This window comes from Lytechinus variegatus, chromosome 5 (genome assembly GCF_018143015.1).
Source record: "Lytechinus variegatus isolate NC3 chromosome 5, Lvar_3.0, whole genome shotgun sequence".
Lineage (NCBI taxonomy): Eukaryota > Metazoa > Echinodermata > Echinoidea > Temnopleuroida > Toxopneustidae > Lytechinus > Lytechinus variegatus.
Window position 1 is genome coordinate 19673959 of NC_054744.1, and position 20986 is coordinate 19694944.

Sequence of the window (20986 nt, forward strand, 5' to 3'; positions counted from 1 at the left end):
AAAATAAATATAAAAGGGCAAATTAAATTATACATTTATAAATCATCAGAAGTAACATACTGATTTCAACTTATTTGATATTAATTCGATCATATTTTGGAAAGTGTTGGGAAGAATATTACAAAATGATGGATTTATTTAGTCATATTTAGTCATTTTCCAACTATTCACAAAATGTTGCATATAAGAATTAATCATCACTTGATGTTATTTAATGTTTGTTGTTATCCAAATGACTTCAATCCAATTTCACCAAACAACTACTTCTTTTTTTTTAATTGCCTCAGTGGATAGATCAAATAGAACAACATGACAACAACAATTAAATTGATAGATATAAAATGTGTTAAATGATGATAAACAAACACCCAAGATTATCTGTCTGTTACAGGACTCCCTCTCTCTATTCTAATAATTTTATATGTGATGATTTGTTCTTCACTCCATTCAAAATTGTCATAATTGCTTGTATAAATATTTCATTTGACACTGTCAGTCATATAAATTGCTCAACGAACATTCACAAAATGTTTACTTCAGGCATCAGTAGCAGTAATAATACATTGGCATTATCTGCTTTAACATGTTAATTATTCCTACAAGGAACCCAATCCCTACAAAATAACATGGATGGAGCAGGGAAAATGTTACTAAACTGGAACTTTACTAAAGTGGAAATCAAATGTCATAGAAGCAAATAACTAGGTCATTGAATAAACTTGAGTTACATGTACATGTAATGTAAATCACTGATCAAGTTGAGAATGATTTCAATCATAGCAAAATTTTAAGATCGATGAACCAACTTTCTTCAGCTTTAACCTAAAGGGTCTACCACTGACTGTACAATGTTAATGGAGTTAACAACTATTTGGCATAAACCCAACAACTTGCCACAGTAGATCTTGCAAAAATACCTCTCTCACAATTTGTTCAGAAATTAAAAGACCAGAAATTTCCTTTTTCTCAAGATGGGCCATTTCTCCAAGTACTCTAATTCTATTACTCTCCGACTCCTTCCAAGAGTCACATTACATTACAAACAGAGCCTGGGGCTGTTCCAGATAGTTAAGTGTGACTTTAATATCACACTGTAATTCCTCATTGCAAACAGTATATGAAATATTGCAGTACTGATGCTTTAATTTTTTTCTCACTGAATGATATTTGATGAAGAAAATCATATTTCCTTCCACAGCTAACACAATAATACATTACGAGCAAGCTTTATATCTGGATCAAACTATTATAAACTGGCCATCCTCTCATCAAGTCCATTATATATCTTCATTCATATGAATACTTCAATAACAATAATAATACATATCATGACATGATATTGTACATATATATTTTCATTCAAAGGAATATTGTTCATCGGCAGAATAATCAAGTCTACTATCTTTGCAACACATTAGTACAAAGAAATAATAAATAAAATACAGGAATGTACTATTCTTCTCTATAATACTATTGGCAGAATTCAATCAATCTTAAATTTCAAGTTTGAATTGGGTGGTATGACACACATCCCATATAGATTACATTTTGTTTTCAAAGCACTTAACCAAAGGTAGATATACATGGTCAGCCAATGTAGTAACATTTCTAAATAACTTGAAACTATTCTAAAGAATTCTCAAGAAGTCTAATTTTCATACATACATGTATGGAAATAGCTTCTTAAAATCAGTACCCCCCCCCCCCTAAGACACAAAGGAGTTGTATCATGCATACATGAATATGATACATGGAAATGAAATTTCAAGGACTTTATTATTTATAAGTCTATCAATAATGAATCTTAGAGACACATAGGCGGCGGAAGCGGGGGGACGTGTCCCCCCCCTAAATTTTAGGTGGGGGGGACGGTCCCCCCCTAAATTTTACTTTGATAACCTTTTTTTTTTTTTTTTTTTTTTTGCTTGTCAATTTTTCTCCTGCGTCCCCCCCTAAATTCACATGGCCCTCCCTCAGACGTGTGTGGTCCCCCCCTAAAATTTAGGTTGATGACCCTTTTTTTTTTTTTTTTTTTTTGCTTGTCAAAAAATTTTGGGGCGCTTGTCCTATTTTTTACATGTGTCCATCCCAAAATTTCAGGTGGACACCCCCTAAATTTATTGGCTTCCGCCGCCAATGTAGAGACATAATTATAATTGCACAAGTACAGTAATGTTGCAGTATACATTAAAAACTTCAAGAAATTCATATTTTTAGGATATATATTTCTGTAATTACTCCCTATATATTCCTACTACCAGCCTGGTAAAAACAGGTGACAGAGTAGAGGTTTGCCTCACAGCCATATTTTGTTAACCTTAGTCTCGGCCATGGTCTGATTAATAAGTACACAGGAGAAACTATACCATCAGTCTCATGTCATGATTTCAATTTCCTTAATTCACCCAATTCGATTCTTTGTTCATCACTGGTCACTTTCTTGTAAAACAAAAAAGAAATAATATTGCACAAGATAAAGTGTTTTCATGTTTCAAACGATTGTTAGCCTTCTTAATATCAGAAGTCGGTCAAGATTTTAAATTATTAAGTCGACTGATCAACCTCTATCTATCTTAACAAACTACATGTTTATGAAAGACATTCAAAAAGTATAAAATAAAGAATAAAATAATTATGACACAAAACTTTAAAAATCAAGGAATACAATCCTTTTATCACAAAGACAGACTCTTTTTAGTTGGCTATTTACAGCTCATTATTTCTAAAATTGCATACCAGATACTTAAACAATAAGTAAGTCAAATTCTGAACATCCATCTGTACACAAAAAAGTGATGTAACATACAATATATGACAGTGATACATTTGGTAGATAACATTTAATTGGTCCAAAGAAAGCATATTTTGTACATGAATGGCACAGACATACAATGTAATATAAAAATTAATTGCTTATTAAGTCTCGCACATATAAAAATTGAGAACGACTATCAGTTTGAGACTGAAGATGCACTTTGTTTATGCTTATTTATAGGGAAGTATTAGTATTCTGAAGTATTTTGAAACACACATTTTGAATGAATGTCAAAAATTCAGTTTGAAAATGCAATTTGGAATTTTTTTTTTTTTAAACACAGCTTCAAGTACTGTTAATGCCAAATTTCTCTTTGCTAAAATGAAGGAGTTCCCTTTGTTCACGCTGTCTTCACATTGATGCGTACATGACATTGTTTCTGAACATGAAACATTCTATACATGTGTTAAATATATGAAAATTTCAGCAGGCAAGTATTGATTGTGCAAAACGGTACTCAGACCGTATTTATACATGTAGTTGACCACATGAACATAGTACATGTGCATAGTGGTTTCATATGTCACCTAGGGGTGTAACACAAAGAGATACGCTTAATGTTTATGATTGATTGTAACTTTTTAGTATGTGGATTGTCACAGACTTCCAGTTACAATTAATTACAAAATTGATCATATCTTTATTTTACAGGGCCCTGGTATTACTTCAAGTGGCAAGAAACCACCCTTCCACTTGTATTGAGGCATATACAATGTAGATGAAGGTGATGGTAAAGCCTGGATTTGGTTTTACGATTTCCAAATCAACTTGCCATCAGTAGTCAAAGAATTCTCTAAAAGACTACTGTATACATTCTCTATTGTGGTTTGCCACATTTTCCACAATCTCTTTCCTCTCTCACTCCTTTCTGACTACATCAAACCTTTGCCTACTGGGATCAGGTAGTCCATGCACAAAGACTATGGGATTTATAGAAATTGGTAGTCAACGGGTTCATGTAGGTATCAGGTAGGGACAGGATGCTTCTTGAACATCTCCAAACACTTCATGGAACAGCACAAGGCGGTCAGAGACAGATTGCTGTTGCCACCGAGTGTGAACTGCTGAATCCAAGGTATCTGAAGGAAATGCACATAGGCCTCTGTGAAGATGAGTTTTTCACATCCTGATGGGGCAACGCAGTGGGCAGTGGGGCAAGCAATCAGGTCAGCAAGACTCTTGGGCATGGAATCAACGTCCAGGATGTCTAGTCATCAGGGAAAATGAAGATAGAGCAGATACACATATAAAGAAATTAGAAATACCACTCATTCATTGAAATAGGAAAGCACAGAGTTACCATGGAAACACAAATGTGTTTATATTGCATTGATTTCTGGGGCTATGACTGATTGCAAGTCTTCCTCCCAGGACTGAAATTGATTTTTTTTCACAGAAGATATTTTCAAAAGGAAAGCTCCACATGCTGAATCTTATTCTCCCCCTTCTGATTCTGTTTGGTTTGAAAGATTCACAGAATTCAAGGAATTTCAGTGTTTGGAGATGTCCACAGAAAACACATTTTTCGGGCTCCAACAATTGAATGATGAAGAATGGTGGAATCATGAAAATCAAAGCGATACCCAAGATAACAAAACTAAAGTAAAACATCTGCGTATCAAACCTATTTACAGTGTTTAGCACATGTTTCTTAACTTTATTGCAAAGAAAGTTGTGTTTTTTCTAACATCATTTTTTACCACTGCTTTATCATACGATTGTAAACATTGCCAAAGAATACTGAATGCGGTGCCTGGAACACCAATTAACACAGAAATAGAACTAAAGAAAATGGAAAACTAGGGCTAGTGTACACCTTAAAGATTGAAGTAACAATTTCCTAATGAATCCGTACAGAGTCCAATAAAATGACCACCCAAGTGTCTGTATGTATAATACAAGGAATGGGCCAAAGGATTCTGGAAGAAATTTTGTAATTGCAGAGAAAGTAGCAAAATTATCATCAAATTCAATCTAGATGTTGCTCCTTTTTCAAAGCAATTAGCATTCACTGTCCCACATATGCTTCAGTGTGATCGTTTTTCAGCTCAAATTTCATGATTTCACAAAGTTCAGTTGATGTAACTGCACCTGGGGCCCGTTTCATAAAGGACTTGCAACTGTTGTAACTTTGCCATTATGGCAACTACCATGGTAACCTTGATTATGACTAGCTGCTGAGCCCTGTTGGTAGTTACCATTATGGCAAAGTTACAACAGTTGTACGCCCTTGATCTAGGATGATACGGTGACAATTAACCTTGGTTTCACAGACTTCCCTGTGAAATCTGTGTTCACTGCTTTCACTACTTTCGTTTGTTTTCAATTTACCCTTATGATGGTAGACAGCATTTAATGCTAATTCAAGAAGAGTACTTGGTATATTGATGGATGTTCTCTCATCATGATAGACCTGTATCTCAGAAGGAAGAACTCCATGTAGTCCACCAATCTGAATACATCTATTACCGGGAGGCTTGGCAGAGCCGCATCTTCAATAAAAGAAACATAGAGGGTAGGATATTCAATGGACAATAGTTAGATTTGGATGAGCTAGGAATGCTTGATTGCATGGGAAATAAGAACAGGAGGGATTCTTTGAGCTGAGATTAACTTTACAGCTAGTGCATAGCTTGGTAAAGATTGAATACCGGTAATACAAATTGTATTGACCTATCATTTTAACTTTCAAACTTGCATCTTGAATCCACATGTATGGGATTTTTTTTCATAATTGTTGCATCACCACCTGATATCATGCCTCTTTTGGGAACAAGCACATTTGGACAAGGAATCATTACATCAAGGTACCTTTTGTAATGACAGCTTAAAACAGCCTATTGTATAAATTTGTGTACAAAAAATGTCACATTTCTGAAACCGCTACAAAATATGTATAGCGAGTGTATCACCGACAGGCCTTGTATTACTGAATGCGTGCATTTACACATTATAAAATAATTTCAATACGCTTTAACTTTGCGACATCCATCCAAAGGGAATTTGGATAGAAACATGAAAAAGTACCAAAACAATCTTTTCAAAGTCTTTTTTGCTAAGAATATTAAAATATGGTCAAAATAGCTGATTAGTGATTTTGTAAATTTCCAACTTTTCCTACAGAAAACACACGTTCAATAATAAAGTACCTTTTTCAATTGACCAAAATATTTCACAAGAAGGGTACGTTTGGAAGCTGATATTGTAAAAAAAAAGATTGATCTCTGAAAAAAATTAAATCTTTACTTTTTGTAAGCATTTACATGTATGTATTCATGGTGGAAGTTTGATGAATTTTAAGAAAATATTGTGTACGATACGACTGAATTTATGAAAAGTGTTCAGTAATACACTAATAAATTCACTTTCTACACCTTCAGACTTCTATTTTCTCATCAAAAGTCCTTTCTGGAACAACTTGGATCATAAAAAAATAAATAATGTTGAGAGAATACTATAGAAATAAACATAACAAATAATTTGATTAATGTAGTAGAGTTCATCCAATTTGACTCAATCATCTAATAATGGGGGTTAAAACTAGAAGCTTCTCCTCACCTACAGACTCCTATCTGCTTGCTGTGTAACGTGAAGGGTATCGTGCATAGTCTTGGATTACTGTCAACATATAGATGTTGCAGATTTGGTAGCCAGCCCAATCCTGCAAACAACGTTCAAATTCAAAGTACATGTGTAGGTTATACTTCAAAAATTACTATCAAATTTTGTATACCCGGTAATCCCAATGGAATTGAAAAAGAACATTCAAAATCTTGAGAAAAGTGTTGTTTTCTATAGAATTTATAGACAATATAATTCCTAAAGTTTATCTTTGCAAATTATGTCAAAAACAGATATTTGTAAATTAGAAGTTTATTGTAAACATGTAATCTAACACACCTGATCTCTAGTCCAGTGCAGCTTGATTTTACTCAAATCCCAAATAAATCAAACTTTAACAATGAATTGCTTTCACTCACAAATACAATGTTTCAATAAATTGTATAAAATCAGATACAATCCATATAACATGAATCAAGATATTCCTACAGGTTGCAAAGAAATATAAGAAAAAGTTCAACTTACTCATGGGCAAGACTAGGAGATTATTGCCTGTTACAGATAGTTCTTTGAGATTGTTCAATGTGATGAGTTGCCTAGGTAAGGTAGTAAGCTTGTTCCTATCCAGGTGAAGGGTTTCTAAGGATGAACACAGCCCAATCTCTGATGGGATACTTTCTAGTTGGTTATCCATCAGGTTCAAGATTGTCAGCTGCTTTAGTTCTCCAATTTCTATTGAACATCAAAATAAGAAAGACATTCTGAGGGCACAGTAGGACCACTTGACAATAAATTATTTGATCATACAACTGATTTGTGGGATTGGTTTAATTGATGCAATGTAATCAATAAAAAAATTAGAAGCTGACCCTTGTATTTACCTTGAGCACTCCTAATGTGAAGAACTCAATTCTGATCCCATCCCCTGCTTGTCGTGCTTGGTTGCTCTGCACTGTAATCTCCCCCCCCCCTTCCTCCCCTGTGGAAAATTGACTAAATCACTAAGGCCCGAATTCACAAAGGTGGTTTTGAAAACCCACGGATGAGTCCATGGTTAATGCAGATTTCCTGTATAAATTATGCTTAATTTAGCAAGTACCTGGCACGTGTATAAAAATGCCAATTCTGATGCGCGCTTTTGACACAGTGCGCCAAATTGACGCTTGTTACCATGGTTAGAAACGCAATTTTATTCATGAGTCCACTGTTTTTATTCATGAGTCCACTCTTCAAACAGTGGACTCATGAATAAAATAGCGTATCTATGTGGAGCGTTGTGGCCCAGTGGATTAGTCTCCGGACTTTGAAACAGAGGGTCGTGGGTTCAAATCCCAGCCATGGTGTAGTTTCCTTCAGCAAGAAATTTATCCACATTGTGCTGCACTCAACCCAGGTGAGGTGAATGGGTACCTGGCAGGAATTTATTCCTTGAAATGCCCCAGCGCTGTAAAAGGCTGCGGGGCTAAAGCCAGGGTAATAATATCCAAGTCTTTTGGAAGCGCACAGAGACGTTATTTATAATGTGTTATGCGCTATACAAGAACCGTCTATTATTATTATCTAACAAAGGTAACAGGCGTCAATTTGGCGCACTGTTACAAAAGCACGCATCAGAATTGGACATTTTTTTATACACGCGCTAAATTAAGCGTAATTTATACAGGAAATCTGCATAAACCATGGACTCAACCATGGGTTTTCAAAACCACCTTTGTGAATTCGGGCCTAAGGATTTGTGCCTTTAAATAGGTGGCAAAGACATTCACTGTTTGATTGATGTCTGTAATTAAGTACAACTACAAATACTGTACATGGGCTAAATGTCCATGCCTTTCCCCTTTGGATTTGACAGTGCTAATCTTAACATACTTTCTTCTAGAACTTGACACATGTGCATACACCATGTACATGCATGTAGGGTCCTTAAACCTTTTTATTCTGTTTACCTGGAGGCAGAGATGAGAGACGGTTAACTGTCATGTACAACTCTTTAAGGCCGGTACAGCGACATAAAATATCAGGAAACCTGGTGAAGAGATTCTGACTCAGGTCCAGAGATTCCAGGGACTTCATCAGACTCATTTCTAGAGAAAGAAAACACATCCTAAGAACAGATCAAAAGCACACCCAAAATAACTAAACAAATTTCACTTCTCTATAAAAAAAAACAACAACTGAATAATTACATTACTCAATCTTACATTTCTAAAGAGAAATCTTGTAGCACATACCAATGTCAGATGCATCCCTATGCATTTTTTGAGAGGAATAAAAAAAAATCAAGAATATGCACAAATGTTATTTTGTAATCTAGACTATGAAAAATAAATGAAAAAGTTAAGAAAAAAAAACCAGCTGAAGTAAACTCAGGACTATAGGCCTATCATTTTCAAATTCATATAATCATTTTGATAGACTCAGAAGGAACAGCTGCCCCAGGCTCCAAGTTTCTCATCAATCGACATTTAATACAGATAACATTTGCTTTGAAATCATATCCATAATCCATACAAATGTGTCATAGGATTCACATTAAGAGGGAATGTATGAAAAAAGTCATTACCCTTGGGAAGAGATGACAAGTTGTTTGAATGAAGATATCTGAAAAGAATAAGTTGAGATTCAATTTAGCACAAAAAGACAGATCACATATTATTTATTCTAATGATGCAAAAGGGTAGATTTTATTGAAGGATCAAACAATATCTTAACCATGCTTTTCTTTCAAATAGGGTTATGTGATGATAAGACATATCTCACATATTCAATATTATATCAATACATAATCAATACTTAATCAATACTTCAACAGAAAGTATACCAGCTCCAACTTTCATAAGAAAGCATTACTCATTCTTCTTCTAGCTAAACTTCTGACGCACACACATTTCATGAGTTTCTTCACTACATTTCATGTTCTCCCTAAAAGGTCAACTCCCCAACTCAGAGTAAAGTTATGACGTACAAATTGTTTTGGTCAAGCGTCCAAGGTTGACCAACATAACACCTGTTTGGTTGTAAAGAGTCTAGACCAGACCAATATAAAAGGGGTTCACTTCTGAATCCAAATCAGATTACTTTAGAGATTGTTCCAGCATACAGACAGATTGCAGTTTCAGAGCTTGGAGCTTAGAGCTACATAAAAGTATACTACATTAGCTTGCAGCATTATCTTAATCTTCACAGAGTATAGTCACCATTAGACTTACTCATGTTTTTGTCAGTAATCATCTTTAATAAATAAATGTATATATGAACTGTACATCCTGAATCCATTCGTCTACACTCATTTAAGTCCGGTTGAAAATAAAAGAGTATTCGATCCAGCGACAACACAACAATAACCCAAGTTTTTTTTAAAGTCATTCCTATACAAGGTAACCGATCAGGGTAGATGTGCATAAAGCAGGGGTAATAGAATGCAGTGCTTAAAACTGCTATCATTCACAGATATATGATTAGAGATATGTTGTAGATCTTAAATGTCTAGATATTATCATGGTTTCAAATTATAACAAAGATCCAAAATAATGGTTCAGGCATGACAAATATTTTGAAGCAGAAAAAACCTTCCTTCTAGACTTCTCACTTATTTGGATGCTATTTTAATGCTGTAGTATGAATTCCTCTTCATATTTTGCAGTTTTCCAACAATATTCAACAACCTATTCACATTTCTCTATAAAAAAAGTCCAATTAAAAATTCAAATACTTTGGGGAAAACGCTGCAGTATAGAGAAAGGGAGTTTAAGAGATATGAATTCAACTATTTATAATATGAAGGCTTTAACATACAAATTGTAAAGGGGAAAACAATATGAATAATGATTGCTGAAAAAAGTTGATTACTTACAGAATTTTCAGGCTTGTCAACCGATGAATATCATAGGGCTGTATCAAAAGCAAAAGACAGACTAGGTTTCAGTTATAATGTTCAAATTTCATATCATTTTGCGATTAAACTCAATCTAAAAATCAACAGAAATGGAGATCTGGAAGTGGCACTGAAATTAATCCTGTACATATAGACACTGTCATGGCCGTACGCAGCTCGGGTGGGGGTGTGAGAGGTGCGGTTACACATTTTCTTTCCTGAAAATTTTCACAAAATTCACCAAGAGCATGCACAAAATCCTTCAATTTCACTTTAAAAATGCAAAGCACCCAATGACAAGCTCAGTCACTTTGCTCCCTTGATTTAGAGTTCTTAATTTTTTTATGCATCTTGCCCCCCCCCCCTTCCCCAACCCCAAGAAAAATTCCTGCGAACGGCCATGCACACTGCAGTTCTGAAATAGTGTTACTGAAATTACTAATTATGAGAAAATGAATCCATAAATATCTTTGCCTAGTATTGCCTACTGACAAATCTGAATATTCTGCAACAAGTTAGGACATGAATAAATCAGTACAACCAGCATTATCCTCCTTGACAGAAAATAAAAAGTACACCCCCCCCAAATAAAAACAGTGACTGAGGCCTTAAATAGCCCTATTAAATTACCATCCTATGATCATAATGAAATATGTTCCTGTATCAGCTTCACTGGAAGTTTAGTGATGTGCTGACTTTATAAATATTGGCCTAACTCCAACAAAATAAGGTCGAAACAGAACTTGAAATCATCCACTGAGATTATAACATGACAAATTGCTATTAAAACTTACAAGATGGGTGATCAAGTTTCTCTTGGCATAGATAACCTGGATGTGTGCATAGTCATCTTGACTGGTTAGCTGAGGAGGGAACTGCACCAGTCCTTTGTAGTTGAGATGGAGTATCCCATGTTCCCGATTGCAAAGGGCTTCTTTGAAGATGTCTGAGAGACTACTCCCTTCATTATCTTCTTCCATCATTGAAGCACCCCTAGTCGTCAGATGCATGTTAGTCCCATGTTGCATTGCTGAGTTGTATAGTTGATAGGCACAATACTATCCACTTCTACACTGTGGTTCAGCAGGACTGCTAGTGTCAAACTACCTGGAAGGAAAGATTTTTGGAATACCTTAAAACGGGGTAAATGGGCGCAGAGGGCTGAATATGTAATGAGACATAGTCTCTCACATTGTATTTAAAAAACAATGCTGAATAGTTTTATTTTCATTCATTTTTATAGTTATTTAACACATCTCCTCAGCTGTCTATGTGTTACTGTTAAACAAGCACAAATCACAAGGACACACTCATATCACAAGGACACATTCATTAAACATTCATACCCAAGCATGTACACACCCTCACACTCACCCCACATCCAGACACACACACACTATAGAAACAAAAGTACATACATGTAGTCATGAGCAATACGTAGGAATTTTCAAGGACCGTTCTTACGAGATAGGAAGATTGGCGACAAATTGGCGCTTTCCATTTCACGAAGGCATTCGTCTTCTAAGTCTGCAACTTTGTTTGATATTGGCAAAATAGTTAGTCTTCATTGTCACCTGACCCTTTTTTTACGGGATACATTTCATGAGATTATAAATTCAATGCTTTGTTTAGAAAATTTAAAAATTCAATTTTGAATGATGAATCATGTATGCCATCTGTAAATACATTGCTTAATTGTAACTCTAGAGTAAAACAAATTTATCAAGAGATGTTGGAATTAAATGTTGAAAGATCAAAGGCCAAATTATTTTGGAGAGAAATTTTAGATGAAGAAAATAAGAATTCTTGATTTTTACATGGACACTGAAACTCAAAAGTATTCAAGATAATGTCATAGCCCACTTTAATTTCAATTTTATGTATAATTTATTACCTACTCTCTGTAACTTAAAAAAAATGGAATTTAAGAAACACTAATATTTGTAGTGAGTGCAATAAGTTGAGTGATTTATTTCATTTGTTTTGGTTGTGTATAGAGGTTGATAAGTTTTGGAAATACGTAGAAGCACTCATAAGAAAATGTTTAATTCAAAATTTTCGTTTGAAGCCTCAGCATATTGTTTACGGTCTAAGAAAAGAAAAAGGAAAAGAAATTAATTTAATTTTGAATTAAATTAATTAAATTATATTCTATTTACAAATGTTACAAAATAACATTAGTTACAATGAAGTTTTATGATTTGAAAATTATGTTCATATATGTTGTGAAAAAAGATATGATATTGAGAAAGGTAAACGAAAGGAAAATTTGTATATGAATATGAGCAAATGGAATCTAATATTGAATAATTTGTAAAATTTTTGTTTGTGTACATATGTATGTGTATATTTTTATTCAAATAAAGAAGACCAGTACTGGTTTAAAAGAGAAAAAAAAAATAATTTCAATAAATGGAGATCAAATACTTTGTTATTTATTACAGTTGTAGAATTGATGTACATGTATGGTGCTTATTTTGGGTAAAAGGGGAAACAGCTTTAAAGATTCACAAACATAACTGGATAAAATACAAATATCTCTATTATTTTCCTTGTGTGTGTGTGTGTGTATTTGAGTTTTGTCAGACGTGTATCAATCAGATGTGATTGACGTTTAACATCACCATCCAAAAGACGTGACCAGGGCTCAAACCTCTGCATCAATTTGTAACTTTCCCATATGGCTTGGATTACAGGCGCATGCCACATTACACCCTGTTATTTAGAACAAGGTACCTTTCATTGATATTTCAACAAAAGAGACCCTTGTCCGAAAAATAAAAATTTGAATTAAAGTAATTTCAACATTATATTATTTCAATATTCTGAATTTTATTGAATGTTAATTTCAAATGATAATTTTGCAAATTATGCTTTAAATGTTAGTTGTTGAGGTACAAACAGTGACTGTAAAATGTTTGATTATCGAAATACATATATAATTCTTAAATTCTAACAAACCATGAGTGTTTGAAATATCCCTTTCCATGTTTTCATGTCAGTAGGCCTAAAAAGATATCAATTATTTCAGCGCTTTTCATGCACATTAAAGGGGTCATCCAGGCTGAAAAATTATTATCTGAACAGATAATAATCAGACAAACAAAATACTGCAAATATGATCAAAATCGAATAAGGAATAATGAAGTTATGCCATTTTAAATATTTGCATTATTTCAGTGAAACAGTTTAGTCTATACATATCTTCATGAATATCAAAAGAGTTGATTGATGGTGTGTATAATCTCCACTTGTTCTTTTGTATTTTATTGCATGAAATTATTTTTTATTCAATTTATATCCTCTTTATTTGAAAGCATGCTTAAAAGGTCTGGTTTCATATTGGAATGACACATATTTGCAGCTCACACTTCGCAATCACTGCGCATCATTTCCTTTGCAAGAAACCCATTATTTTTTATGATTGCAAAAAGTTAAAAAATGTCCCGTTTTGAGGTCTTAACCTCAAAAAGCGCGCATTTTACATTTGCAATGATTGTTTATTGGACATATCTTGCTCTCACATTAAAACGTCTATAAATTATTTTTTTCAGATCAAAATATTAAAAAAAATCAGTCGCATTAAGATACCCATCCTTGTAATTGATACAAAAAGTGTTTAGAATGTCAAGCTTTCAGCCAGAATAAGAAAAAAAATCAGCAAGCACTTTGCACTCGCATTACTAACTTATTCAGATAACATCCTGATCATTTTTACAAAAAAATGCTTTGAATGTCAAGTTTTCAGGTTAGATTATCCAAAAGTTTTAGCTCGCACTTCGGGCTCACATCTTTGATTGGTGATATATCAATCCTCCTCATGAGTCATTCCAAGTTTTTCTTTCTCTTTCCTTGTCCATGAAAGCATGATTATTTCTCCTTCTTCCCTTTCTGCCGACTTCAGCATTAGACAAAGCCATGACACCTGTTCTGGAACTAGAATCGTACTCAATCTAAGCAAAGTACATGTACAGCAGAGAATTAACTTCCGTAACAATTACTGAAAGAACTTTATAGCAAAGGAAATTAGAAATTCTAAGTTCTAAGGAAGATGCCAACATTCAAAATTTGTAGTATGAATTATTTAGAATTCTAAAAGCATTAAATATTGTATATAATTCTCAGGAAATTGCTTTCGTTGGCAATTTTCACTCTTTTCAAAGTGATGTTGAAAATAAGTTGTGTAATAATAATTTGACAAGAATGAATTCAATAGCTATGATTTTTATGGGAACCTAGATGGAGGGTACCTTATATGACTATGATCCGGAGTGATTCAGTAAAGCACAAATTTGTAACATATTCAAGAAAAAATGTCACGGAAGTTAATGCCTTGAGGAAGTTTATGTCTTTATGCTTTATGGTCAAATGTGGTCATAATTTAGCAGCCCTAACTTTGAAAACTGTATTTATTATGAAAGGTGTCTCTTATCCTATATAGTACTGAATCCTTAACAGAACTGCCAAAGTGCATATTTTCTTAAGGAGCGCTATGGATGTTAAAGCTGTTAGTCATACATTTCATTTTCAAAGAATAGTCCTTCACTTCCGTGTAATACAGGAAACACATATGATAATTCCCTATTAATCATTTATTAATGAATATCACTCTACTTGCAGACACATTATCATATAAATATCAGTCAGTTTGAAAGGGAGAAAAAACTTATGGCAGTCTTCGTTACAGATATTAAAATGAATTTGGAACAAAGTTAAAAGTGAAAATCAAATACTACGATAAGCGCAATATGTCAGACATTTACACCAAGCTGCCCTCACTACATGTACAAATTAATGTAGGGAAGAAATACAGACTACTTATTAAAGGACAAAATCACAAATCCACCCCACAGAAACTTAATTTGAATACAAAGAGAAAAATTCAACAATCATAACACTGAAAATTTCATCAAAATCGGATATAAAATAAGAAAGTTATGACATTTTAAAGTTTCGTTTATTTTTAACAAAACAGTTATATGAACGAGCCAGTTACATCCAAAATGAGAGAGTCAATGATGTCACTCACTCACTATTTCTTTTGTTTTTTATTGTTTGAAATATGAAATATTTTGATTTTCTCGTCATTGTCATGTGAAATGAAGTTTCATTCCTCCCTGAACACATGGAATTCCATTATTCTAACATTTTGTGCTTCAGGCAAGGAGGTCCTAATCATCAAATTCGTAAAAATTGAAATATTGTATAATTCAAACAATAAAAAACAAAAGAAATAGTGAGTGACATCATCGACTCTCTCATTTGGATGTAACTGGCTCGTTCATATAACTATTTTGTTAAAAATAAGCGAAACTTTGAAATGTCATAACTGTCTTATTTTACATCCGATTTTGATGAAATCTTCAGCATTGTGCTTGTCTGATTTTTCTCTATTGATTCAAATCAACATTTTTCTGAGGTGGACTTGACCTTTAAAGAGAATGATAGTAAAATCTAAAAATGACCAGAGACAGTGTTGATTCTAACAAAAAGCAAAAATAAAAGGCTTTTGTAATATTAGAGCTTAACTACATGTAGTCACTGGTCAAATATGCTTTTGTGGAGCTAGTCTATTAATGTCATTGTCTTGATAATATTTTTGTAGAAAATGCAGAGATGCGAAGTTCAAAAATTGTTATGAGATTTTCATGACTCAGCGTCTCTGCTCGCGCGCAGCTACTTACACTTGTATGTTTCGAAAAGGCGCATGCGCGCGAGATACAAATTTTTTAAGAATTTGATGATTAGAACCTCTTTGCCTGAAGCACAAAAAGTTGAAATCATGGAATTCCACATGTTCAGGGAGGAATGAAACTTCATTTCACATGACAATGACAAGAAAATAAAACAAGTGGAATGCCTCTGGCCGTCTCACCTGCATCACGCAGTTCAATATAGCAGCAGTGCTGACTTTGAAAACTACTCTTAACTCGCACAAGATGTTCAGTGATACATGGTTACTCTTATGTCCACTTTTTATGAACTAGACCAATAAACTTACAGAGATATGATGGTTATTCAACAAACAAGTGGAATGCCTCTGGCCGTCTCACCTGCATCACGCGGTTCAATATAGCAGCAGTGCTGACTTTGAAAACTACTCTAACTCGCACAAGATGTTCAGTGATACATGGTTACTCTTACATGTATTTCCACTTTTTATGAACTAGACCAACAAACTTACAGAGATATGATGGTTGTTCAACAAAAAAAAACAACATGGCCAAAGTTCATTGACCTTACATGACCTTTGACCTTGATCATGTGACTTGAAACTCGCACAGGATGTTCAGTGATACTTGATTACTCTTACATGTATGTCCAAGATTCATGAATCAGATCCATAAACTTTCAAAGTTATGATGGTAATTCAACAGATACACCCAATTCGGCCAAAGTTCATTGACCTAAGGCCTTGGTCATGTGACCTGAAATGCGCACAGGATGTTCAGTGATACTTGATTACTCTAATGTCCAAGTTTAACAAACTAGACCAATAAACTTTCAAAGTTATGATGGTAATTCAACAGATGCCCCCAATTCGGCCAAAGTTCATTGACCCTTAATGACCTTTGATCTTAATCATGAGAGCTGAAATGTGCACAGGATATTCAGTGATACTTGATTACTCTAATGTCCAAGTTTAACGAACTAGACCAATAAACTTTCAAAGTTATGATGGTAATTCAACAGATACCCCCGATTCGGCCCAAGTTCATTGACCCTAAATGACCTTTGACCTTAATCATGAGACCTGAAACTTGCAACAAAATGTTCAGTGATGCTTGATTACTATTATGTCCAAGTTTCATGAATCAGATCCATAAACTTTCAAAGTTATGATGGGAATTCAACAGATACCCCCAATTCAACCAAAGTTCATTGACCCTAAATGACCTTTGACCTTGGTCATGTGACATAAAACTCATGCAGGATGTTCAGTGATACTTGATTAACCTTATGTCCAAGTTTCATGAACTAGGTCCATATATTTTCTAAGTTATGATGACATTTCAAAAACTTAACCTCAGGTTAACATTTTGATGTTGATTCCTCCAACATGGTCTAAGTTCATTGACCCTAAATGACCTTTGACCTTGGTCATGTGACATGAAACTCTAATAAGATGTTCAGTAATACTTGATTAACCTTATGGCCAAGTTTCATGAACTAGGTCCATATACTTTCTAAGTTATGATGTCATTTCAAAAACTTAACCTCAGGTTAAGATTTGATGTTGACGCCGCCACCGCCGTCGCAAAAGCGGCGCCTATAGTCTCACTCTGCTATGCAGGTGAGACAAATATTTCATATAATAAAATACAAAAGAAATAGTGAGTGATTGATGTCATCAGTTCCCTCATTTGCATACCGACCGAGATGTGCATACATGTATAATTGTTTTGTGAAATGAAGCGAAACTTTATGTCATAACTCTCTTATCTTAAATCCGATTTTGATGAAATTTTCAGTGTTATGCTTGTTGGATTTTTCTCCTTTTATGCAAATCAAATTTTTTGTTGGGGTGGACTTGTCCTTTAATACTTGGAGCGGTTTGACCATACATGAAGTCCATAGACCCTTGCATAATGCATGCAACAGGCCCCTGATTAGACCAAAAGCTTCAGTTTCTGTATTTTGGTTGTTCCACTGAACTGCGTTGGCTCATCTAAATGTCAGAAATTGTTGAATCCCCAGAAACGACAATTATTCCTGTCTAGCCACTGATTAACGTTACTTAGATACGAAACTTTCGAAAGACCCTTTCATGCAAAACCAAAATATCTGCCAGAGCTGAGCTTGGAGTAAACAGCTGGCAGCTGTCTGTTTCAAGGAGTTTTTTTAACATTTTTTAAAACTTCTCCTCATACACAGACGGCTCGCTATTGTGCAGTCACCATTAGGGGACTTGCAATGCAAAATCCCCCCATTGGGGCTCTTCAATTTTTGTTTTTAAAGTAGAAATATATTGAAAATCGTAAAAATGGAGAATCATATATCACAATAAAGGAGAAAATAAGGAGAACACGATGGTGTACATCATTTATCATGGAGACGGATGAAACTCAGTTAATTGATAGTTTGAAGTTCTCTCTCTGAATGCTTCAAACACGCAGCCTAACGTCCGCGAAATTGGGGATTTTTTATGACGTCACTGTCTGTACGAGAGGCGTGATTGGCTCTCCCACGTGAAGCTCCACTTGCATGCAAAACCTGTTGCAAGGGTACATTTTCTCCACATTGTCACTGAATATTTCGATCCCGAAATGATCGAAAGAAAACCCAGAATTTTATCTAGATTTGGATTTTCAAATTGATGATTTTGAGATGAAGAGAATGATGATGAAGTGAAACAACACAGTGACGTAGTTGGAGGTAAATTGGGGGAATTACGCCGATGATGATGATGAAAATTCAACTTGCAACACAATCACAAGTAAAGTCATGTACATGCCGATTCGCTACCAATTCATGCTGCTGGAAGTGCTAGCTACACCGCGCGGGCCAAATTGAATTCATGCTGAACATGAATAACCACATCCAAACAGAGTCTATCATAAGAAGGAAAATGATATAACTGTACTTACAAACAAGTGAATAATCCGAACCTGAAGGCAAATCAATTCAACGAATACATGTAGTAGCAGACGATATGGCATATTCACTGACGATAAACTTCATGTGGCTGGATAGATTGTCACTCGTTCTGTTAGATGTAACTTTTACCGAACTTTTATCTCATTAATTTGACAAAATTACGAAACTCGTGGAATTATTTATCTATGTAAAAATATAGTAACATCTCTTATCATTTTTTGAATTACGATAAAACCTGTTTTGAAGGAAAACGTTGAGGTAAATTAAAATTAGATGTAAAAGATCATCCCATCATGCGTAGCATTATGTGATCGTAAACAAACCATCACAACAACACATGCCGTATTGTTTGCTCGCCTGAGAGAATAGATCTATGCACGTGTGCAGCAGCTCTCAATCAGCAAGGAAGGAATACGTGCATGTTTGCGATGGTTTGTTTGCAATGACATACAAGCTACGCATGTTGGGGGGGGGGGGGTGATACATGTAATTTTAAGTTTACCTCAACGTTTTCCTTCAAAACAGGTTTTATCGTAATACAAAAAATAATAAGGATGTTACTATATTTTTATATATATAAATAATTCCCCGAGTTTCGTAATTTTGTCAAATTAATGAGTTACAAATTACATCTAACAGAACGAGTGACAATCTATCCCAGCCACATGAAGTTTATCGTCGGTGCATATCGTCTGCTGCTATTCGTTGAGTTGATTTGCTTTCAGGTTCGAATTATTCACTTGTATGTAAGTACAGTTATATCATTATTTTCCTTCTTATGATAGACTCTGTCTGGATGTGGTTATTCATTTTCATGGATTTAATTTGGCCCGCGCGGTGTACGTAGCTACCACTTGTAGCAGCAGCTGCATGAGTTGGAAGCGAATCGGCATGTACATGACTTGTGATCGTCAGGCAAGTTGAATTTTCATCATAATCATCGGCATTGTTCCCCCATTATTTACCTCCAACTACCTCACTGTGTTGTTCACTTCATCATCATTCTCTTCATCTTTAAAATCATCAATTTGAAACCCAAATCTAGATGAAATTCTGGGTTTTCTTTCATTTCGTGATAGAAGTATTCAGTGACAGTGTGGAGAAAACGTACCCACGCAACAGGTTTTGCATGCAAGTGGAGCTTCACGTGGGAGAGCCAATCACGCCTCTCGTACAGACAGTGACGTCATCAAATTCCAGTCAATTCAGAGACCGATGCGAGGCATATTTCGGAGAGGCATTTTAGCGTTTTTTAATCGGCGATTTTCACCTTTTTGTATTATTTTCGGTATTTTTGAATGACCCACTGATGATCCCCACATCATTACCTTTCCATTGATATATAATAAGACCACATTCATAATCAATATATTTCTCCTTTAATGAATAAAAATTTTGAAAATTAACGCAACCAAAATGCAAATTAATATTCCCTCTTAATTTAGTCTTGGGCTTGGCATTATTTGCCAAAAAACGGAGAAAAATCAAGTTAAAAGGAACAAAAACAGTGACTTACCTCGGCTGTCGCGCAAATTCACTTCCCCCTTTTATCCGATCTTAATCATGACATGGCCAATGCCTGGCAATGTTGTCATGAGTCCCCTGTACTGTAGATCGTGCTACAGTACAAAGTTCGGTCTCTTTACTACTTTAGTTTGGTGAGTGAAACCAACAATAACATAACTAATAACAGAGACCTAAGCTTTCGGTCTAAGCTTGGAGGTGCAGAACCTGAGCAATGTTTGCCCCATACTTTCGGCGGAAAATTTTCTCACTCCGCCGTTCACATGTTTCAAAGCGTAGCCGTAGGCCTCCTAACCCAGGCCAGCTCCAGCGAGCTTCGGCCCGCTTCGCAGCCCGGAGCTCCCTGGGACAGGAGGCCGCGCCGAGGTGCCATACCAGACTTTACGATTTATGTCATTCATCATGACATTCAGTAATGTTTTCTTTTGAAAAAAATACGTACAATATACCGGTACAAAGTCATGCAAATGTTATAAAAAGTCCTAAATTCGGGAATGCGAATGGTTGGTAAAAACTAAAATTTATTCTTACCCGGTCCTGGAAAATTCACAGATCAAATTCACAAAGCAGAGTATTTGCTGCCCTCTACGTACGTACGTACGGTACAAATGCCC

At 34.9% G+C, this 20986-nt stretch overlaps 1 protein-coding gene across 1 annotated transcript; it reads right to left on the reverse strand.

The window, feature by feature from the left end:
• Nucleotides 1-2212: 2212 nt before the first annotated feature.
• On the reverse strand, nt 2213-20941 carry LOC121415666 (leucine-rich repeat-containing protein 28-like). Its single transcript, XM_041608969.1, has 9 exons — nt 20904-20941; nt 11045-11357; nt 10230-10267; nt 8940-8977; nt 8323-8460; nt 6902-7108; nt 6374-6476; nt 5147-5307; nt 2213-4022 (listed from the first exon to the last, which is right to left on the reverse strand). Exons 2-9 carry the CDS (start codon nt 11276-11278, stop codon nt 3781-3783), a joined length of 1161 nt encoding a protein of 386 aa, XP_041464903.1. The 5' UTR covers nt 11279-11357; nt 20904-20941; the 3' UTR covers nt 2213-3780.
• Nucleotides 20942-20986: the final 45 nt, after the last annotated feature.